This window comes from Colias eurytheme, chromosome 12 (assembly GCF_061535395.1).
Source record: "Colias eurytheme isolate Ceu_HAF_F1 chromosome 12, ilColEury1 Martin Lab GWU primary, whole genome shotgun sequence".
In the NCBI taxonomy this organism is placed as follows: Eukaryota; Metazoa; Arthropoda; class Insecta; order Lepidoptera; family Pieridae; genus Colias; species Colias eurytheme.
Genome location: NC_142991.1, coordinates 7,559,240 through 7,577,224, shown reverse-complemented (window position 1 = coordinate 7,577,224; position 17,985 = coordinate 7,559,240). Strand labels below are relative to the sequence as shown.

Below are 17,985 nucleotides of genomic sequence, written 5' to 3'. Positions count from 1 at the left end.
CCGATGAAAAAGGGATTACATTGCAATCCATTGATTTAAACACTTAAGCTAAACTATAAGTCGTAAATCCTAAATCGTATAAAATTGGATTTAATAGGGTCCGCCCGGGATCGCGGGGCCGCCGGGCGCGCAAGGCCTGAAAGGTGAAAAGGGGGAACCGGGCATCGCTTTAGCGGACCTCGAAAAGGTAAATCTGAAATTCAAACACGGTTATCGAGCGGAAACGAATAAATTACCCCACTCCATTAATTATCGCCTTTTTAATGGCTTAGCGTTTATAGCTAAAGCATATTTTTAGCGGTTATTAAGCTATTTAAAATATAAATTATAACATTGTTCACACAATGTTCTGGGCAATAAATTGATAAATTAATGACTTTATTAGAAAGAATACACTAAAGCTAATCTTAATGCTCTGTTACTAGCATTGGATAATTTATATTTGGTTTTAAAACAATATAAATAATTAATCAAAATTAGGCTCTACCTTTACGATTTTATTTCACTAACCTCTTATTTGTGTTATTGAAATTGAACATATTATTCAGATCAAGGGTGAAAAAGGTGATCGTGGAATAGACGGTACGCCTGGTGGCCCTGGTAAGGACGGACCGCGAGGGCCTCCCGGACCCCCGGGCCCTGCGAGCCCCAACGTGCAGTACGTGCCAGTACCAGGGCCTCCAGGGCCCCCGGGGCCGCCGGGTAACGTTAACGAGCATGTTGACACATTGACGGATAGCCCGGGAATCAATCGACTTGAAACCGCTTCCGGTGAGTGTGGGTGTTAATGTCCATTCCGATCATTCGAAAGGGCATTTAATTTGTTTGACGATAAATTGAAGTGATTTTGGAGAAAGATGTGTTAAATTGTACGGTAGCAATTTAATTGAAACGCTTGATTTAAACAATTTTTGGCTTTGGTTAATATTATAAATAGTATCTGTTAAATGGAATCCTAATGTTTCCATTTGGTAAAAAAAATTATGTACATAAAATGAACGTTAAAAAATATCTCTAAAAAATTATTTTACACTTAACAGGTAAACCAAGGGACCCACTGCAAATACTGAGGAGTATAAATAATTTTATGCAGTTTAGACAGGGACAATATCGTAAGTATTTGTTGCTTCCTTATAACTTGCATTTCAAATTAAGAAATTTTATGGAATATTACAATATATGGAACAGTTTTTATGCCCACGTTCGTTAAATGAAACTCTATATTTTAGTTTAGAATATAAGAAAAATTTATTACAAAATTAGGTTCAATTTCACTATGATTTTTACCTCTATTTATAGACAAAATTGTTAAGTTTCACGATATTTTGCTACTAATTCAAAAATTTTCCGCGCAAAAATTAAAACAATAAAAGCACATCACGCCATTACAAGCGTTGTAACTAGCCATAATTCACTAAGTAGCGAAGCATTTTATGATTAACTGTTTACTGAATATGAATGAGACACCATGCTTAGGTTCATCGCATACCGGCATACTACGCATGATGGTCGACGTTAGAATGGAATTAATTATCATAAACTGAGTCTGCTTGTTTTGATTTTCACAAACGTGTTTAATAATATGATGCATTTTTTTTTGTTCTTCTATAAAACCACCGAATAAAAGGTTTTCTGATATACCTACTTAGAAAAGCAAATTCGATTGTTGAATTTGTATCATGAGTGGCGATCCAAGGCTATGCTACGGGTGCTACGGACTACGATGCTACGACACGAAAAACTTTGATCTATTTTGTCGTATTTTTTATATGTTCGACGTATATAATTAATAATTATAATTAATTAAATATAATTCATAACAATTTAAATTGACTAGCTCCACGTTTATCCAATTTTAATTTTAATACAAAAACTACAACCAGTTTCAAGAAAAAAACTTAATCATGAATAATTACTTTTTTTATTTATTTTATAAAATCTTAAATGCAGTTCCAATATGTACAAAGTATAGGTATTTTATAATGTATAATGTATATTCTTTTATTTTTTTTACTAGGTCTTGCAGAGCCGCTAGATGTAGTGAATGAAAATGGAGATTACGATGACGAAGAAGACGGGAAAACAATAATCGGCACTATTTTGTTCAAAAACACCGATTCTCTATTACGTGTAAGTATGTCCAATAAGTGTTATAAGAAATTCAATAGAACATTCTAGTAATAAATTATCAAATTTGATTAGTTTTGCAAAATGCTCCCATAGATGTATGAATGAAAATGTAACAGGCAACATCATATAATGTTGCCTGAATTGTTAATTGTTTTAGTTCTTGTATATATTATTATAACATCGAGATGCTACGAAGTATAAATAATTTTAATTCACTCTCAAAATTCTTTATATCTTGAAAATTTATATTGAAAACATAAAAATGTATTTTAATTAAAATATTTGTGTCAAAATAGTTGGGAGCGAAGAATCCCCGAGGGACTCTGGCGTATGTTATTCAAGAACAGGCATTGTTGATCCGCGTCAATAATGGATGGCAGTATGTTTCTGTAAGTTTTGCTTCTTAATTTATTAATATTATGTATTGAAAGTAGTTCCATTATTTTAATAATATTATTTGTATTGAAATTAGTTTACAAAATGCTTGTGTACACATAATGTAAAAAAAAACCTTTAAACATGAAAATATATTCTTACAGTTGAAAATAAGTTAATAAAATTCATGTCAGTTACAAAGAAATCAGAGGCATTAATTAATATCTACATATTAATTAGTTGTGTAGAAAAATCTCTACATTCAAGTCAAACTTATGTTCTGTATGTCTATAAGATGCTGAATTGCCTTTTTTAATTTTATGTGATTATAAAAATCAGTTATTATATTGTATTTCACCACAACTATGAAAACAAAACAGTTATAATAATCAGAATGGTTATTCTGCAATGCCTTAAAGCAATATCAGTTGTGAATTATGAATTAAACTATTTAGATTAAATACTGAATTCTGCGTTAACCAGATGTGAACAGTAATGTATTACAATTTTAGTAATTTCCGTGTCTAACTCGCTTGGCTGGTTTATGTGGTTTCAATATGTAGTTAATTTGGAATCGTGGCTTGATAATTGGAATGGCAGTTTGTAATAACGGAGGAAGTGATTTTAATTACTAACGTAACGTATTGTTGGCATTTATTTTCGTGCACGAAGGAACTACATAAGTAGACATTTCTATAGGTTATTAGAATTTTACTACAACAAGCTATGTCCTGCGGTTTTACCCGCATTACTCCGCTCCTATTGGTCTTAGCGTGATGTTATATTATAGCTTTAAGCCTTCCTCGATATATGGGCTATCTAACACTGAAATTCCTGAGATTAGCTCGTTCATCCAAACAAACTCTTCTGTTTTATAATACTTAGATAGAGGTAAAGTTCCATAATAATAAACTACGATATTCTCGTGACGGAATCAGTAAAGAGTTTTGTTTACGTAAAATATTCGAGGTTCGACGAAATAAAACAGAAAATTTATCTCGACCCAATTACGCAGACATTTTTTCTCAAGTTTACGTAATGCGTTTGTATCATTTTGTCCCAAGGGCACGAAATGGTAAAATATCTGCGCAGTACAACGTATCGTTTTTTGTTTTGCGAGAAATTTGATTTGGATTATAAGGAAAATACAATTAAAACAAAAACAATAAAATGCCACTGTTTTATTGTGTGTTGTGTAAATCTGAAAAAAAACCGGAAAGTTGAGACAGTATTTTTTAACATTTTTTATTTCGAAGTAAATAAACCTTTAGATAGAATTGAAGATAAACTAATGAAGTTAATTCCTTTATTTATTTAATTCATAACTCTTTAGCGCTTTTAAAATTTAAAAGCGGCTAAGGAGCCGTTTCCTACGGAATCATCATCAAACGTTAAATTTAAATTTAACGAATTATTAGAAGTAGTTAGCATACTTCGTTAAATAATGGAGTATTGACAATTCAACGCAATAAAACTATATTTGAACACACGATAGTAAATAAACGCTTACCTTCGATTATCCGACGATCGCACGATAACTTCCCTTTAATTTGGATTTATAGTAAATTCTGAGAAATGAACATTAATACAAGTGCCTCAGAGAATTCCCTTCGTTCAGTAAACACTCGCATCGCATGTTATATTTCCAAGATATCGGTAATTTTATGAGATAAAAAGGTAAAATCTACTTGATGTTCCATTGGGAAAAGATCCCGTTTCACGGTATAGATTTATTTAAACGAAACCTACGTAAAGTCCCGTGTGAATAAGTGTTTTCTGTAGCCTTTTTTTGTTTATAAATCATAAATAACGTCGCAGGAAAGTAATTGACGGATCGCATAAAAATGTTAAACAACACCAACATTTTATAAATTAGTAGCTATACATTGTACAATGCCACTCTTCACTGTGTTTGCGTAGGTTAGAAATTAGGAAGAAATATACATTCTTTGAAGAGGGATTTTTAAGATGTTGATTTTGAGCCCAATCGATGTATAAGTTAGGGAAGCGTACACAAACTAACTACATTTCTTAAACCATAGTTTATGAGTATTATAATATTATTTAATTTAGTATACCAACAGCATTCATTGAGATATTATTTTTACATTTATAGAAGCATTAAAAACTATCATTGCATATGCATAGTACAAATTTATGAAGCAACAAAGTTTATACTAAAATATAATTTCGATCTGAACAGATGGGTTCCCTGCTGGCGGTACACAATCTATCCGGCACAGGGCCAACTCGAACACCCCTCCAGAACATTCTAGGGACATCAAGCTTGGTGCACCAGAAGAATTCCTTGGGGGAAGGCCCCGTGGTACGTATGTTGCATGATAATAAAGTGTAGTGTAATTAATACTTCAAAAATGTCAATATCCTATGTCTGTGCTTATAGATGTTTTATGAGTAAACTGTTAAGAAAGGAGAATGGGCATTTTACTATGGAAGTTGGGCCTGAACCCTTGAGTTGGACCAATACACATGAGATATTGTTTTTATAATAGATCATAACACATACATAACGGGAAAAATATATATAAAAAAATAATCAACCGGGTTTTTGTACAGTCACATCAAGTTTTATTTCTTTGTGTATAATATTTTTCGCAATAAATAACTGTTATAAGACAATGACAATATCTTTATGTTACTCCAATTCACTTTCACTTACAAATACGTATCTACTAATCTTAAGCCTTATAACCGAAATACACTAATATTATGTTTTGTAACAGGTACCGTGTTTATTATAATTCAACGTAGTTAGTGTTTTTTGTGGTTAAACTCAGTCACTTCAGTGACATTTAGATTTATATTTACTTCACTCGAATTAAAAACACCGTTATTGTGCGCAAAATAATAGCCAAATAAATAAAACTTTTTGCCTTGACTGTACAAGAACCCGGTTGATTTATTTTTTTATTTTATTTTTTTCGTAAGTTATGTGTAATGATCTATCACAAAAACAATATTTCGTGTGTATTGGTCTTAGCCAAAGTTTCAGGCCCAATTTGCCCATTCTCCTTTGACCTTCGCATTGCATATAAACAACAAGAAAGATTGTAAAATCGTGAATTCGTTGACATAAAAGTGGAAAAAAAATACTGATTTTATTCTCATTTATTATCAAAATGTGTAATTTTAAGTACTTACGTTTCAGTCAAAAGTTTAAGTATTTGTGTGCATGCGGAAAACAAAGTTTTTTAAAATTTTGTACACAATTTATCTTATAGCAAAGTAATCAACTGCAAACGAAAGTTCATAATAGATTTGTTGTGAAAAAAAATTCAATCACGGCCAGCCAAACTGCCGTGAGTTGCGTCGTTTTGCATTCTCTTTGCAAAAACCAAACTGTGTCAGCCCAAAGGGGAAAAAGTTCATTCATTTAGAATTTAGATGTATTAATGTTTAGCAAAATAGTACTACACTTGCAATAGTTTTTATTTTTTATTATTTGGTTCACAAATTGGAATTGACACAAATAGGCTTAAAAACTATTGACTAAGTTACATTTGCGGTGTAATCCCTAAATTTGTGGGCACATACATACAATTAAATTGAAAGTTCTATAAAATTATCAATATGTACTAGAATAAGCATACTAAAAATTACTCTTACCTTTCCAATATAATTAAATTTTAATTTACCGTTCTTTGTATTCTAAGAAATAGATTGTTATTCTGTTTAATTACGTGAAAATTGAAACTGAAGAAATCACTAGAAGTTCACCTTCGTCTATAAAATTAATTAAGTATGCTTTATATAGAGCTTAGTGACTTTTATTCAATACTTCATTATAATGTTAATATTGAACTATTTTCTTATAGCTACAAATTGATTCTCTTATAGATTATTATAATATTCACAGCGAAAGCTTCACTTCAGATATTTAGAAATTATATTATAATTATTTTTTTAGAAGCTAACTCAAAATTTCTGTTTCTGAGCACTTGACATATAAAAAATAATATTGTCCTTTACTTTTTCGTTGTCGTTCATTTTCTCAATTTGACTATCATCCATCGCTTATGTATCAATTACCTAAAATTATTAATTAATTAATATTATGCAGATATGATGCAGGATCGACAGCATAATGTACTTTTTGAAGTACAGGAGTGTGCACTTTCTTAATTTCAATCTGTAACTGAAAAAAAAATCCATTAGCGTTTTTGGTTAACAAGTTGGGAAGTCTGTTTTCTCCACCTGATACAGGCGTCGATCCTCGGACCACTAGATGTGTGTTATGTTGTCAAAACCACTAGAACATGGAGCAATATAACCTGCAAAATAAAATATGTAATATTGTTATACTATTTGGATTTTAAGTCCAAGCTTGGAAGCCTTTACTCTATATTTATACAATACATTAACTATTAGGGCCGGCAACATACTCACAATGTGCATATGCAGGTGCATATGGGCGACGTGGAGCACTTACGAGACGCGTCAGCTCTGTAACCTCTAAAAAAAAAAACTATTAATAATGTAATTGTAAACAGCTCCGTCTAGCCGCTCTGAACGAGCCCCATACTGGGGACATGCACGGAGTCAGCAGTACCAATTACGAGTGCCACAGACAAGCGCAGAGGGCCGGCCTCGATGGCACTTTCCGCGCATTCATCTCGTCCAGGTAAATTCAACTTTATTCTCTTTACACTTACGTTCAATTACCTTTGACAGTGTAGCAACAGCAGAGTTAAAGATTTAATGAATGTTAAATGTGTCATTGAAAGCTTATACATATTCATGCAATTTAGACTTTATGTACGTGAAACGATTTTTGCTACGGTAACGTTTTTATTCAAGTGTCGCTTATTTTGTCTGTATTATAATGGATTATGTTATAAGTAAATTTAAAAATATCCCTATATTTCCACACAACTTCTTTCAGCATAACACTTCTGTGTAAACAAGGCATTACATAAAGTTTGAATTATTTTTCGTAAATTTCGTCAGAAATCTCAAGTCTCTACGTATAAAAAAGCATTCATATTTTTTGTCACAGGGTACAAACAGTGGACTCCATAGTGAGTTGGGTAGACCGGGAAATACCCATAGTGAATATAAAAGGCGATGTCCTCTTCAATTCTTGGAGTGAAATGTTCGACGGGTCTGGCGCGTTGTTCTCTCACGCTCCGAGAATATATAGCTTCAGTGGGAAGAACGTGCTTACTGATAATATATGGTAAGTATTAATGTAAATTTGTTCTGTTTATCTTGTGTGTTAGTTAAAATAACGAATGAAGAAAAATGAAGATATGAATATTGAAAATAAAAGCCAAAAGTGTCAAATAGGCCATCAGTGGCTTAATCTGCAAGTGGTGTGAGACTGGCTCGTAAATTAATAAATTATTGAATAAGTTTTCTTGTTTTTTAGTTAGACTTATAAAACTAAATAAACACAAGTAATATTGTGATAGATTTAAGACAGTATAACGTTGCTATTAACTAAATAACGTTTTTATTAACCTTTATTAACAAATTTTCGAGATATTGTTTCTCTGTGTTATTGTGTCGAATAAACTATAAATGACATCGTAAAATACACTTACTTCAGTGGTAACAAAGATCATTTTATAATATTTTAAAATTAATAATTTGTCTGTGTTAGTAATCACTATTCCGGAGTTGGTAAAATTTGAGCACAAAGATTCGAGCGTCCTAGCTCATTGCATAAAACGCGATTTCATACAGCTCATTTGCATTTCCTCGCTAATTTTATATGATAGTCGGAGTTTGATGCAAATTCAGTCCAAGTGCTTCGATGGATGTATTTTTCTTCTTATTTTATACATTTGCTTCTTATATGTAACTACCGTTCATTTATATCTACGTTATTATGAATCAATGTTTTTCAATTTCGGAAATATTAGTTCGTAAATATTTAATAATACGAAGGCATTTTTGCTAATAAGGAATGATATTTTATAGCTGCGGAAAATATTAAACTTCCAAGAGTTTTCAAAAGGAAATATTATAATTATCATCCTATATCTCGATGTGTGAAGTCCCGTGTCCCCTAGTGGGGTAAGGGGCAGATGCATTATTCATACATATGTTTCACTGATCGATTTTCTTTAGGGACAAGTAGGTGATCAGCCTTCTGTGTCCTGCCAGACCGAGACATTTTTTTTTTCTTCGTCTCCACCGGGAATCGAACCCAGGACCCCTCGGTTCTACGCTCACGCGTCAACCACTGTACCAAGGAGGCGGTCGAATCGGTCCTATATCTCGATAGTTCAACAAAAATCAAAGTACATATAAGTACATATCGGTAAAACTAAATAAAATCCGTAAGACAAACCAAAGCTGATGAAACAACTTTATTCAAACGCTTGTTAATCAAAATCTAAAAGCTGACCTCATTCAGACATCCGCACGATAGCTCTTAGAATCGTGAATTCCTCTTTAGTTTGCTGAAAATAGGTCGTGTAAGCTAATTTCCAAATCAGAAATTATTTTCTCTTCCGTCAGTGTATTTGAAATACTGCTAGTATTTCATCATCGTCAAAGGATATTTTAGCGAAGGTGTTTTGTTATTAATTCCCTGTTAAGGATTAAACTAGATTGACGGCGATATTAACTTCGTGAGATGTGACGTCATTTGGCTGAAACATTTTGCAGTAATAAGAATCTTTCACACATTATTACGCTTCATTTGAATATGTAATCAAATTCTTAACATATACTCGCACTGATTAGAAGAGATAAATCCCTTTTGTGAGGTAGATGAATGACTATTATATTTTGAAGGGATCGGAATTTATCAGATGAAATATTGTACGGAATCATTAGCTTTTAATTAAGGCTTAATGCTATTGACATATATTACTTGTGCTACTTTTGCGAAGCCAGATTATATCACAGTAAGTAATGAGGATACAAAAAGAAATATAATGAAAATTACATTTTAATATTGTTATCCCTTTTCATACTAATTACATAACGTGCTATACATTTCCATGTTTGCGTTTAAATTACGGAGACAAAGAAAAATACTTAGTTGTTTTTGCCGCACTATTTTTATAATAATCCATTTTATAGTCCCTGCGCCCGAAAGCCGTTCGTACGTATTATTATATTCATGAAGGTAAAATTCGCTTACAATTTTATGATGACCCAATTTTGGAAAAGTAAACATTGTACGAGTGTAATTTCTGCTTTGATTATATGTTGTGAGGAGTGGATAGAAAGTTCTGATGACTTGTGAAGTAGGTTCGTGCTATGTAAATAATATAACGTAGTCGTACTTTGAAATAATACGATGTACGTGAAACGATTGTTAGTGATTGTATATTTAATGTGGGTTTTTAGGTTATGTTTATGCATAATTATACAAGAGTAGAAATGTTCTTTGATAAGAGATAAGCGTTTAATGAACAAGTACTTATTATTTTGATATAATGTTCGGGGTTTTTGTATGTGCTGGATTAACATCTAGTTTTCGTAATGGTGTTTTTATTTGTTTGATATATGTTTATAGGTATATACATTTCAATAAATTAATCAGTTTTGATAAGCTAAAATTTCGAAGGCTCTATTGTATTTGTCGTCAATGTATGTTTTAATAGAATTATTAATTGAATATGGATTTCGTTCATTTTGTTCCAGGATTTGCTAATAAAATTAAAGGTACCGAGGTTTATGAAAAATTGGCAATCATAAAAAGTTATTTTTTTTTTGCTATCCCTATTTCCTTACTAACATTATAAATTCCAAAGTAACTATGTATGTTGATCTGCCTGTCTCTTCTTCACGCCTAAACCACTGAACGGATTTGGATGAAATTTGGTACAGAGTAGAGACGAGGAGGACGTATTACGTAGAGAAAACATTTTAGGGTGCTTTTTCACCAATAATGTGCGAGGAATGTGTTTGAAAAAACCAATCGTATAGCTTCATTTAGTTTGAATTTTGAAGTGTTTAATGTTTGAAGCGATACTATTGGTTATCTACAAACACATTCCTCACTACACATCCTCGCACATGGTTGGTGGAAAAGCACCCTTAAACATGCGTAGCAACGTTCCACGTATTTAAATATAAATTATGTATCCAGGGCGACTAAAGCAGTATGGCACGGCGCTAGCCCCGGTGGCGAGCCAGCGATGGATGCGTTCTGTGACGCTTGGCACACCAGCAACTCTGAGAAGTTTGGCCTGGCATCCTCGCTTAGATCCAATAAACTTTTAGACCAAGAGACGTGAGTATATAAAGGAAACTATTGTTTCAAACGGTCCTTTTTATCATCTTCAGATGCTGCATTTTTTTTTCAAATGCTCATTTTTGTAGGACTTTCACAATGGTGTGAGAGAAATCGCTATTGCAGTGATAATAATGCCAATTATTGTGTACTTTGTGATAATCATATTTTAAGATATGGATAATTGTTGACTTTATTTACAGGTATTTTAATTATTCTTGATAAACGCCGCTTTGAATACGATGTTCTCTAATTGAAACTTCGAATTAGTTAAAAAATGAAGTAGTGAAGAAAATTGGATTTATATTCTAATTATTTATAATTGGATAAAGAAAAAATCATCATAAATCAAAGTTAGCTGAAAAACTTTCACAAAAAATAAAACATACACAGTTTTCTACTTAAATAAGCAAATATCCTGAAAAAATTGTTAGAAACTCTCCCTTTGAAAGGCACGTACAAAGGCAAAAGATTTTACTTTCTAAGAAACTGTTCTAGCGTAAATAATTTTTGCACTCAGCTTTTATATAATTGAATATGATTTAATGTTAGCTTACAAATAAAATGTTGTTAGGGAAGATATTTATAACATCCTTCAATTAACGAGAATTGAAAGAAAGTATTTTGAATCAAGTACCAACTCTCTATATATTAATAATTTCGACTTATTTCATTGAATAATCAATCATTGATGTTGTAATTATAAAAATGCTTGTGATCGATAGGGCTATATACTACTCAGGTAATGAAAATATTAATCACATCAAACTTAAATTTAACTTTTGTTTTCAGCGGCTTTCTAGTATCTATAAATTAATGTATGTACAATAAATCCATCTATGTAGAACTAGTATTAAACTGCACAAAGCCTTTGTTTATCAAGAATATGTAGCTGTCCTCAAATTTTGCAAAATTGGTTCTGTAGTTCCTGTAATAATTCTACCAACAAACAACTAAAATTTCAAAACTTAGACCTCTACAATGTAGAAAAATCTTAAATATATCGTCTCTATAATCTTAATATATATAAATCTCGTGTCACAATGTTTGTCCTCAATGGACTCCTAAACCACTTAACCGCGGATTATAATAAAATTCGCACACCATGTGCAGTTCGATCCAGCTTGAGAGATAGGATAGTTTAAACATGTAGGTACCACGGGCGAAGCCGGGGCGGACCGCTAGTAATATATAAATATCTGTAAGTATTTTATCTTTTACAGGTATCCTTGCAGTTCAAAACTAATCGTGTTATGTGTTGAAGCAGCACCAGTTGATACAGTGAGAAGAAAAAAGCGATCCAAGTACGTATTATAATAGTAAAGTAAAGTAAAAAAATATTTATTCAAATATCAAGCATACAATCTAGTTGATACTTATACAACTATAACACAGTATACAAATATAACATCAAACAAACCTAGACATGCATGTAAATGAAATGTCGATTTAATATCCAAATAATTTGTAATACCTTCTCGTTATTTACTTTTGCTAGAGAAATTTTCAATAAATACTTTTTTAGCTATTGAAATTCCTAAAGCATTTCGATTAAAGATCAAAAGTCAACCTCTTTGTAAACTTTGTTTAGAATTTGGTAAAGTCTTAAACAGATTTAAAACGTTATTTATTTATTATCTTTTGGGAACATTAAGATTTCAATTTTCTGTTTCCTTTGTAACTAAACAAAAGAAACTATGATACAATTGTTTTTCATGTCTCGCAAATTTTCAACGCATTTTATGTCGAAATGATGTACGAATTCTCACGTTGATACGAGCAAGATAACCATTAACCGACCAAATTAAGTGTACTGCTAGTTATTGCATAGCAATATGAAATATCTTACAATACAATATTTCCGTATTGCTATTAGCATAATTCATTTCAAAGGAAATAATGAAATTCTTTCCTCTGACAGGTACCGCGCAGACAAATTACATTTCCTGAAAGACATCGAACAACGGAACGAAACTAGGGACATATTATAGATGTTGAATATTTATTTGTAAAATAATCAATTGCCTTTGATATAAAAGATTGTTAAACAATGGCATCCGAGTAGATATATTTCTTGATTATTGTGAGGTTTTGAGTGAAGTCGTTTTTCTTTTGTGGATGGTTTTTAAATAATGTTGCTTGATATACAAAATAGGATATCTCATAGTATGAGAATACGGATAGATGTCATGATTTTTTTAAACTACTCAATATTCTATAGACACATTTGTTTCTTTTCTGACTTTAACAATCATTCAACTATTCTAATATTTGCATTTCGGAACTTATTGGTAGGTACCTAATTTTACTAATATACCTAACTACCTAATAAAATAAATATGTGCTTTCTAAAGTTTGCCAATCACGTGAAGTGTTGCACAAAATCCATCGATTTGAATGATCTTATTTTTTTTCATATTTTCATTTCATAAAATATGCAAGCAAAAACGGAATACGTTGACACGGATGCCATTTTTAGGGTTCCGTAGCCAAAATGGCAAAAACGGAACCCTTATAGTTTCGTCATGTCCGTCTGTCCGTCTGTCCGTCTGTCCGTCTGTCACAGCCGATTTACTCGGAAACTATAAGTACTACAGTGATGAAATTTGATGGGAATATGTGTTGTATGAACCGCTACAAAAATATGACACTAAATAGTAAAAAAAAGAATTGGGGGTGGGGCCCCCCATACATGTAACTGAGGGATGAAATTTTTTTTTTCGATGTACATACCCGTGTGGGGTATCAATGGAAAGGTCTTTTAAAATGATATAAAGTTTTCTAAAAACATTTTTCTTAAAGTGAACGGTTTTTGAGATATCAGCTCTCAAAGTCGTAAAAAGTATGTCCCCCCCCCTCTATTTTTATAACTACGGGGTATAAAATTCTAAAAAAAATAGAGGTGATGCATGCTAATTAACTCTTTCAACGATTTTTGGTTTGATCAAAGTATCTCTTATAGTTTTTGAGATAGGTTGATTTAACTGTAATTTATTATATTTGCTGCTACGGAACCCTTTGTGCGCGAGCCCGACTCGCACTTGGCCGGTTTTTATTCATAATCTTTAATCACAACGGTAATAAATGAAAATTGTGAAGACTGTACATATTTTATAAATGTAGGCGATATCTGACAATCCGGTGGAGCATATCGACAATACAAAGCGCTCTTTTATTTATAGCGATCTCCGACTGCGATTTTTTAAGCGACTTTAACTTTAATAATGTTTTTTGTTCAATATTGAAAGCGTACAAACCGATAGTTAACTCGCACAATTTACTGAATACACAATAATATAGTTGCTTTATGTTATTGCAATTCGTCTTTTTATATTCATAAAATACGTTTGTGTTATCTTCTCATCGCAATCTTATTATTCAATTGAATCGCAAAGTCTGCCATTGTAATTAATCATTCCTATCGAACAACGAGCATATCTAGGTGTTATTTTTAAATAAATATACATATTTGTAACTGTATATTTAATTCCTTCTTATTGAGATAATGATCGTCTTTTTACAATAGGTACTTCAGTGACCCCGTTTGACCCCTCGTTTGATATTTAAAACTTGGCCTAATTTACACAAACTAACCATTATCAACGTAAACTATTCTTTAAACCTTGTTCACCTAGATTTATGTGAAAAAGCTAGATCTTTCAACGACTAATTAATTTCAAGAAACTAGCATTTACTTGGAAGTTTAAAACGTATAGCTCAGCTTTTGGGTAAGTTTAACGTTTTGTTTTGTCCCCGAGGACTTGTGTAGCAACTGCTTCAAATGAATGTTCTTACAAATAAAATACACCGATATTTAACGAAACAAATTGTCCTGTTGGAACTTTACGTACTATTGTTTCTCATGCAAGCAAGACTTGTTTCTTAGCGTTAATGTTTGAAAGGGCTTTTTGTGTTTCTGCTTATTATTGTACATATGACGTAACGTATTAGGTATGTGAAATTGGTATTTTCTAATGTTTGATTTGCATAATGTGAAATTGCTTTTATTTTGATAATGCAATGATTTATTTATAGATTAAGGTATTGATATTGTCTTTGTAAAATATTTATTTTAAATACTTAATTGTTTTATATGACTACTGTCGCGATTCTTACATTGGTTGGCATTTTGCGTAAGAAATTAATCGACTTTACTGTATTTCGAAGTAGTTATTATTTTCGACATGTTTAAGCTATATTAAATTACCAGATAAAATGAAACAAAACAATTTACGTAAATAAACAAAAGTATAAAAGTGGAATTGTTGTATAAATTGCTGACCTATTTAATATTTGCCGATTTCATCGTTTAACTGTAAATACAATGAACGCCGATACAATTACTGAAACATAAAATCTGTAGTCGGAAACCGTACACCATTTACATCGTAAAAAATCATTGTAAATAGCTCGCTTAAAATCCATCTTTGTAGATTGTAAATGAATTATTGCTGGGGCATTTTCAAACTTATGAAGATGTTTTTAGAGACTACAATTGAATGTATAAAATAACACGACTTGTATATACGTCAATATTTTTCTAAATCACCACAGCACAAGTATGTATGCAGCCTAAAAGCATCTTTGTAAGGTAATGATGATTGTTTATAGTAATATTGTAGATAGTTTATTGATGCGTACAAAGTGATTTGGAAAGCTTATGGTAATTTTCTTTGGAGTAATGGTTTCATATTTGATTATTGTGTATAGTTTTGTAGGTAGTATTTGTTATTTATAATTTCCAAATTACTTTGTATGTAAAATGCTTTGGGATAATTTATGAGCATGTAGATGCAAAACTTTTAGTTTTCTTTTTTATTTCCTGAAACTTACGTTCTTTTAATAATAAATTATATTATTGTATATTTACTTAAGAATATTATAATTGAAATAATGTCACATCTAATTATCCCAAAAGGCAATCATGAATGTTCATGTAAATAAAGATTAATCTAGTTTATCGCATTTCAATGTTAATGCCGTTTCCCATACACATTGGTTATACAATATACATCTTTATATTTATCTAAATTCTAAAAGTAACATGAGGGAAAATGGCGGTTAATACTAATACAACATATACTTGAAGATTTTTCTAAAATAATTTTATCACATATCATTATATTATGTCAAAATATTCAGTTAAAACTGTGATACGTTTGTTAAGTTTCAAACATTCCTGTTGGTGATCCTTCACGATTATATTTTTACTTTTAATAATACGATGTAATTAATCCAGTGATTTTTATTATAAGGACGCTAGAAGTTTATTGTACCTATACGTACAGATTGTTTTGAAAATAAAGAACTTTTTTAATGTCTTCTTTTATTTACCTACCTTTAACCTTTCTCATTATGGTATATATTCATAAGAAATTGAATGAAATAAGAAGTATAAAATATGTTATGATACGACTGTGAATTGACGAAATAAATAAATACATATGTCATATATACACAAAAAGTAAACTTCAACACGTTCACATACGAATAAATCATAGTGATTCTACATTCATAGTCTTCAAATAATACAAATAAATTGTACTGGTTTCTGCATTTATAAGACTTCACTTAGCCTTCTAGTGCTCTGTTCTAGTGCCTAAGTGCTCTCATAACCAGCTTATAGTACATTGCAATTACGGACAGTGCAAACACGTCATGGTAATGAATACTGGAGCGCCATTTTAAATAATTAATTACGCGTTGAATGATTAATTATTATTGAAGTTCTCGATGTAAATGGAGAAGGTTGTTTTTTTAATAATGAATAAAATGGTATAGATACCACCCATGACTCTCAAATTAAAATCAAAATGTAATTATTGCCTATTAGGTAGGCCTAATTTGATTGATACAATGATAGTTAAAGTAGTTAAAGGTAGTACCCACAACAGAGAAAATAGCGTAACGTATCTACATATGTAGCATGATCCAAAAAACATAGAGTTCTTTATAGAATTGAATGAATCGTTAAATAAGTTAAATAAGGCAATAATTACATTTTGATTTTAATTTGAGAGTCATGGGTGGTATCTATACCATTTTATTCATTTTATACTATTAAATTCAATCCTCTTTCAGTTAAATTTCTAAACCTTCAAATACTATTCTATGGTCTAAGCAATAAATAATGTAGTCTTATGTTTATATAGAAACTCACGATGTTTCAGCATTTTCATTACTTAAATCCACGTCCATTACTTATACCTCGTTATTAATATCTAAAAATCTATTAAATAAATCAAATAAAAAATGTGACCGACTTCGTATTCGAAAAACGTTTTTACGACATGTTTACCCTTTGTTAAAAGCGACATGGACAAACAGACATAAGGGTCTGAGTAATTCATTACTGAATCCGGGACCCATCAGAATAATTAGAAAGGATTTATTTGATATGAATTAATTTGCTTGAAACAGCCTGTTGTTGTAATGGCGTCTCAAAAAATTAATGGCGGCGAGTCGAAGATTTGACGTTCATATTCTTCATTATTAATTGAATCCATTTTAATTTAATAGCGTTTGGGGATCGAGAATACGTAAGCTATGTCATTTATTGAATACATTAAATTGAAAATATGAATAATATTCCAATTATTAAGTAATGCATAAACCATAGAGCTTCAGATAATAAACAGTGTTTAAATATTAATCTTCGTTATAAAACCGAGGCGGTAAAAGAGAACGTGCCGGTCGTGAAATTAAAAGGGATTTGGGGTAAATTAAAGGTGTTAGATTTCGCTGGAAGCAGCCAAAGGACGAGGGATTGCCTACATATTAAATGTATAATATTTTGTGCATATTATTCTCGTATTTATACGGGTGTTATACCACGGGTATCGTAGTCCATTAATTTTATATTCAGTTTTATTTTTACTGGTTAATTTTTCGCTGTTGCTACATTTTTGTTCGTGATGGAAACTCATCTCGTGGATAATGTTTGTTTAAGCACACAGTAAATTTATACAATTAAACATAATATTTTTCTCCTGGAAAATAAAATATGATTATATGTATAATATAAACGGACAAAACGAGTAGTAGAGTAGGTATATATATACCTAGTAACCATGTCACATTCATTATTTCATATTTGAACAAATAAAGAATTTAATCAATCCTATAATTGAAATTATTGTAATACCTACCATACATACCTAGCTAACTCTACATAACATGGAAGCTGAAACATTAAAATAACCAACAAAATCCACATCTGCCCCAAAAACGCGTGATGTTTACCTTAAAATTCCCAAACCATTTAA

The 17,985-nt window shown here is 31.2% G+C and overlaps 1 protein-coding gene across 1 annotated transcript in view; it reads left to right on the top strand.

The window, feature by feature from the left end:
- LOC149904155 (uncharacterized) overlaps nt 1-13,034 on the top strand; it is a 36,880-nt gene extending 23,846 nt beyond the window's left edge. Inside the window, exons 13-23 of the mRNA XM_090107894.1 lie at nt 98-187; nt 549-771; nt 1,041-1,112; nt 2,018-2,130; nt 2,427-2,519; nt 4,709-4,831; nt 7,017-7,147; nt 7,523-7,702; nt 10,577-10,720; nt 11,944-12,024; nt 12,642-13,034. Of these exons, the coding sequence (XP_089964020.1) occupies nt 98-187; nt 549-771; nt 1,041-1,112; nt 2,018-2,130; nt 2,427-2,519; nt 4,709-4,831; nt 7,017-7,147; nt 7,523-7,702; nt 10,577-10,720; nt 11,944-12,024; nt 12,642-12,711 (1,320 nt within the window). The 3' untranslated portion in view covers nt 12,712-13,034. The remainder of the gene's footprint in view (nt 1-97; nt 188-548; nt 772-1,040; nt 1,113-2,017; nt 2,131-2,426; nt 2,520-4,708; nt 4,832-7,016; nt 7,148-7,522; nt 7,703-10,576; nt 10,721-11,943; nt 12,025-12,641) is intronic.
- Nucleotides 13,035-17,985: the final 4,951 nt, after the last annotated feature.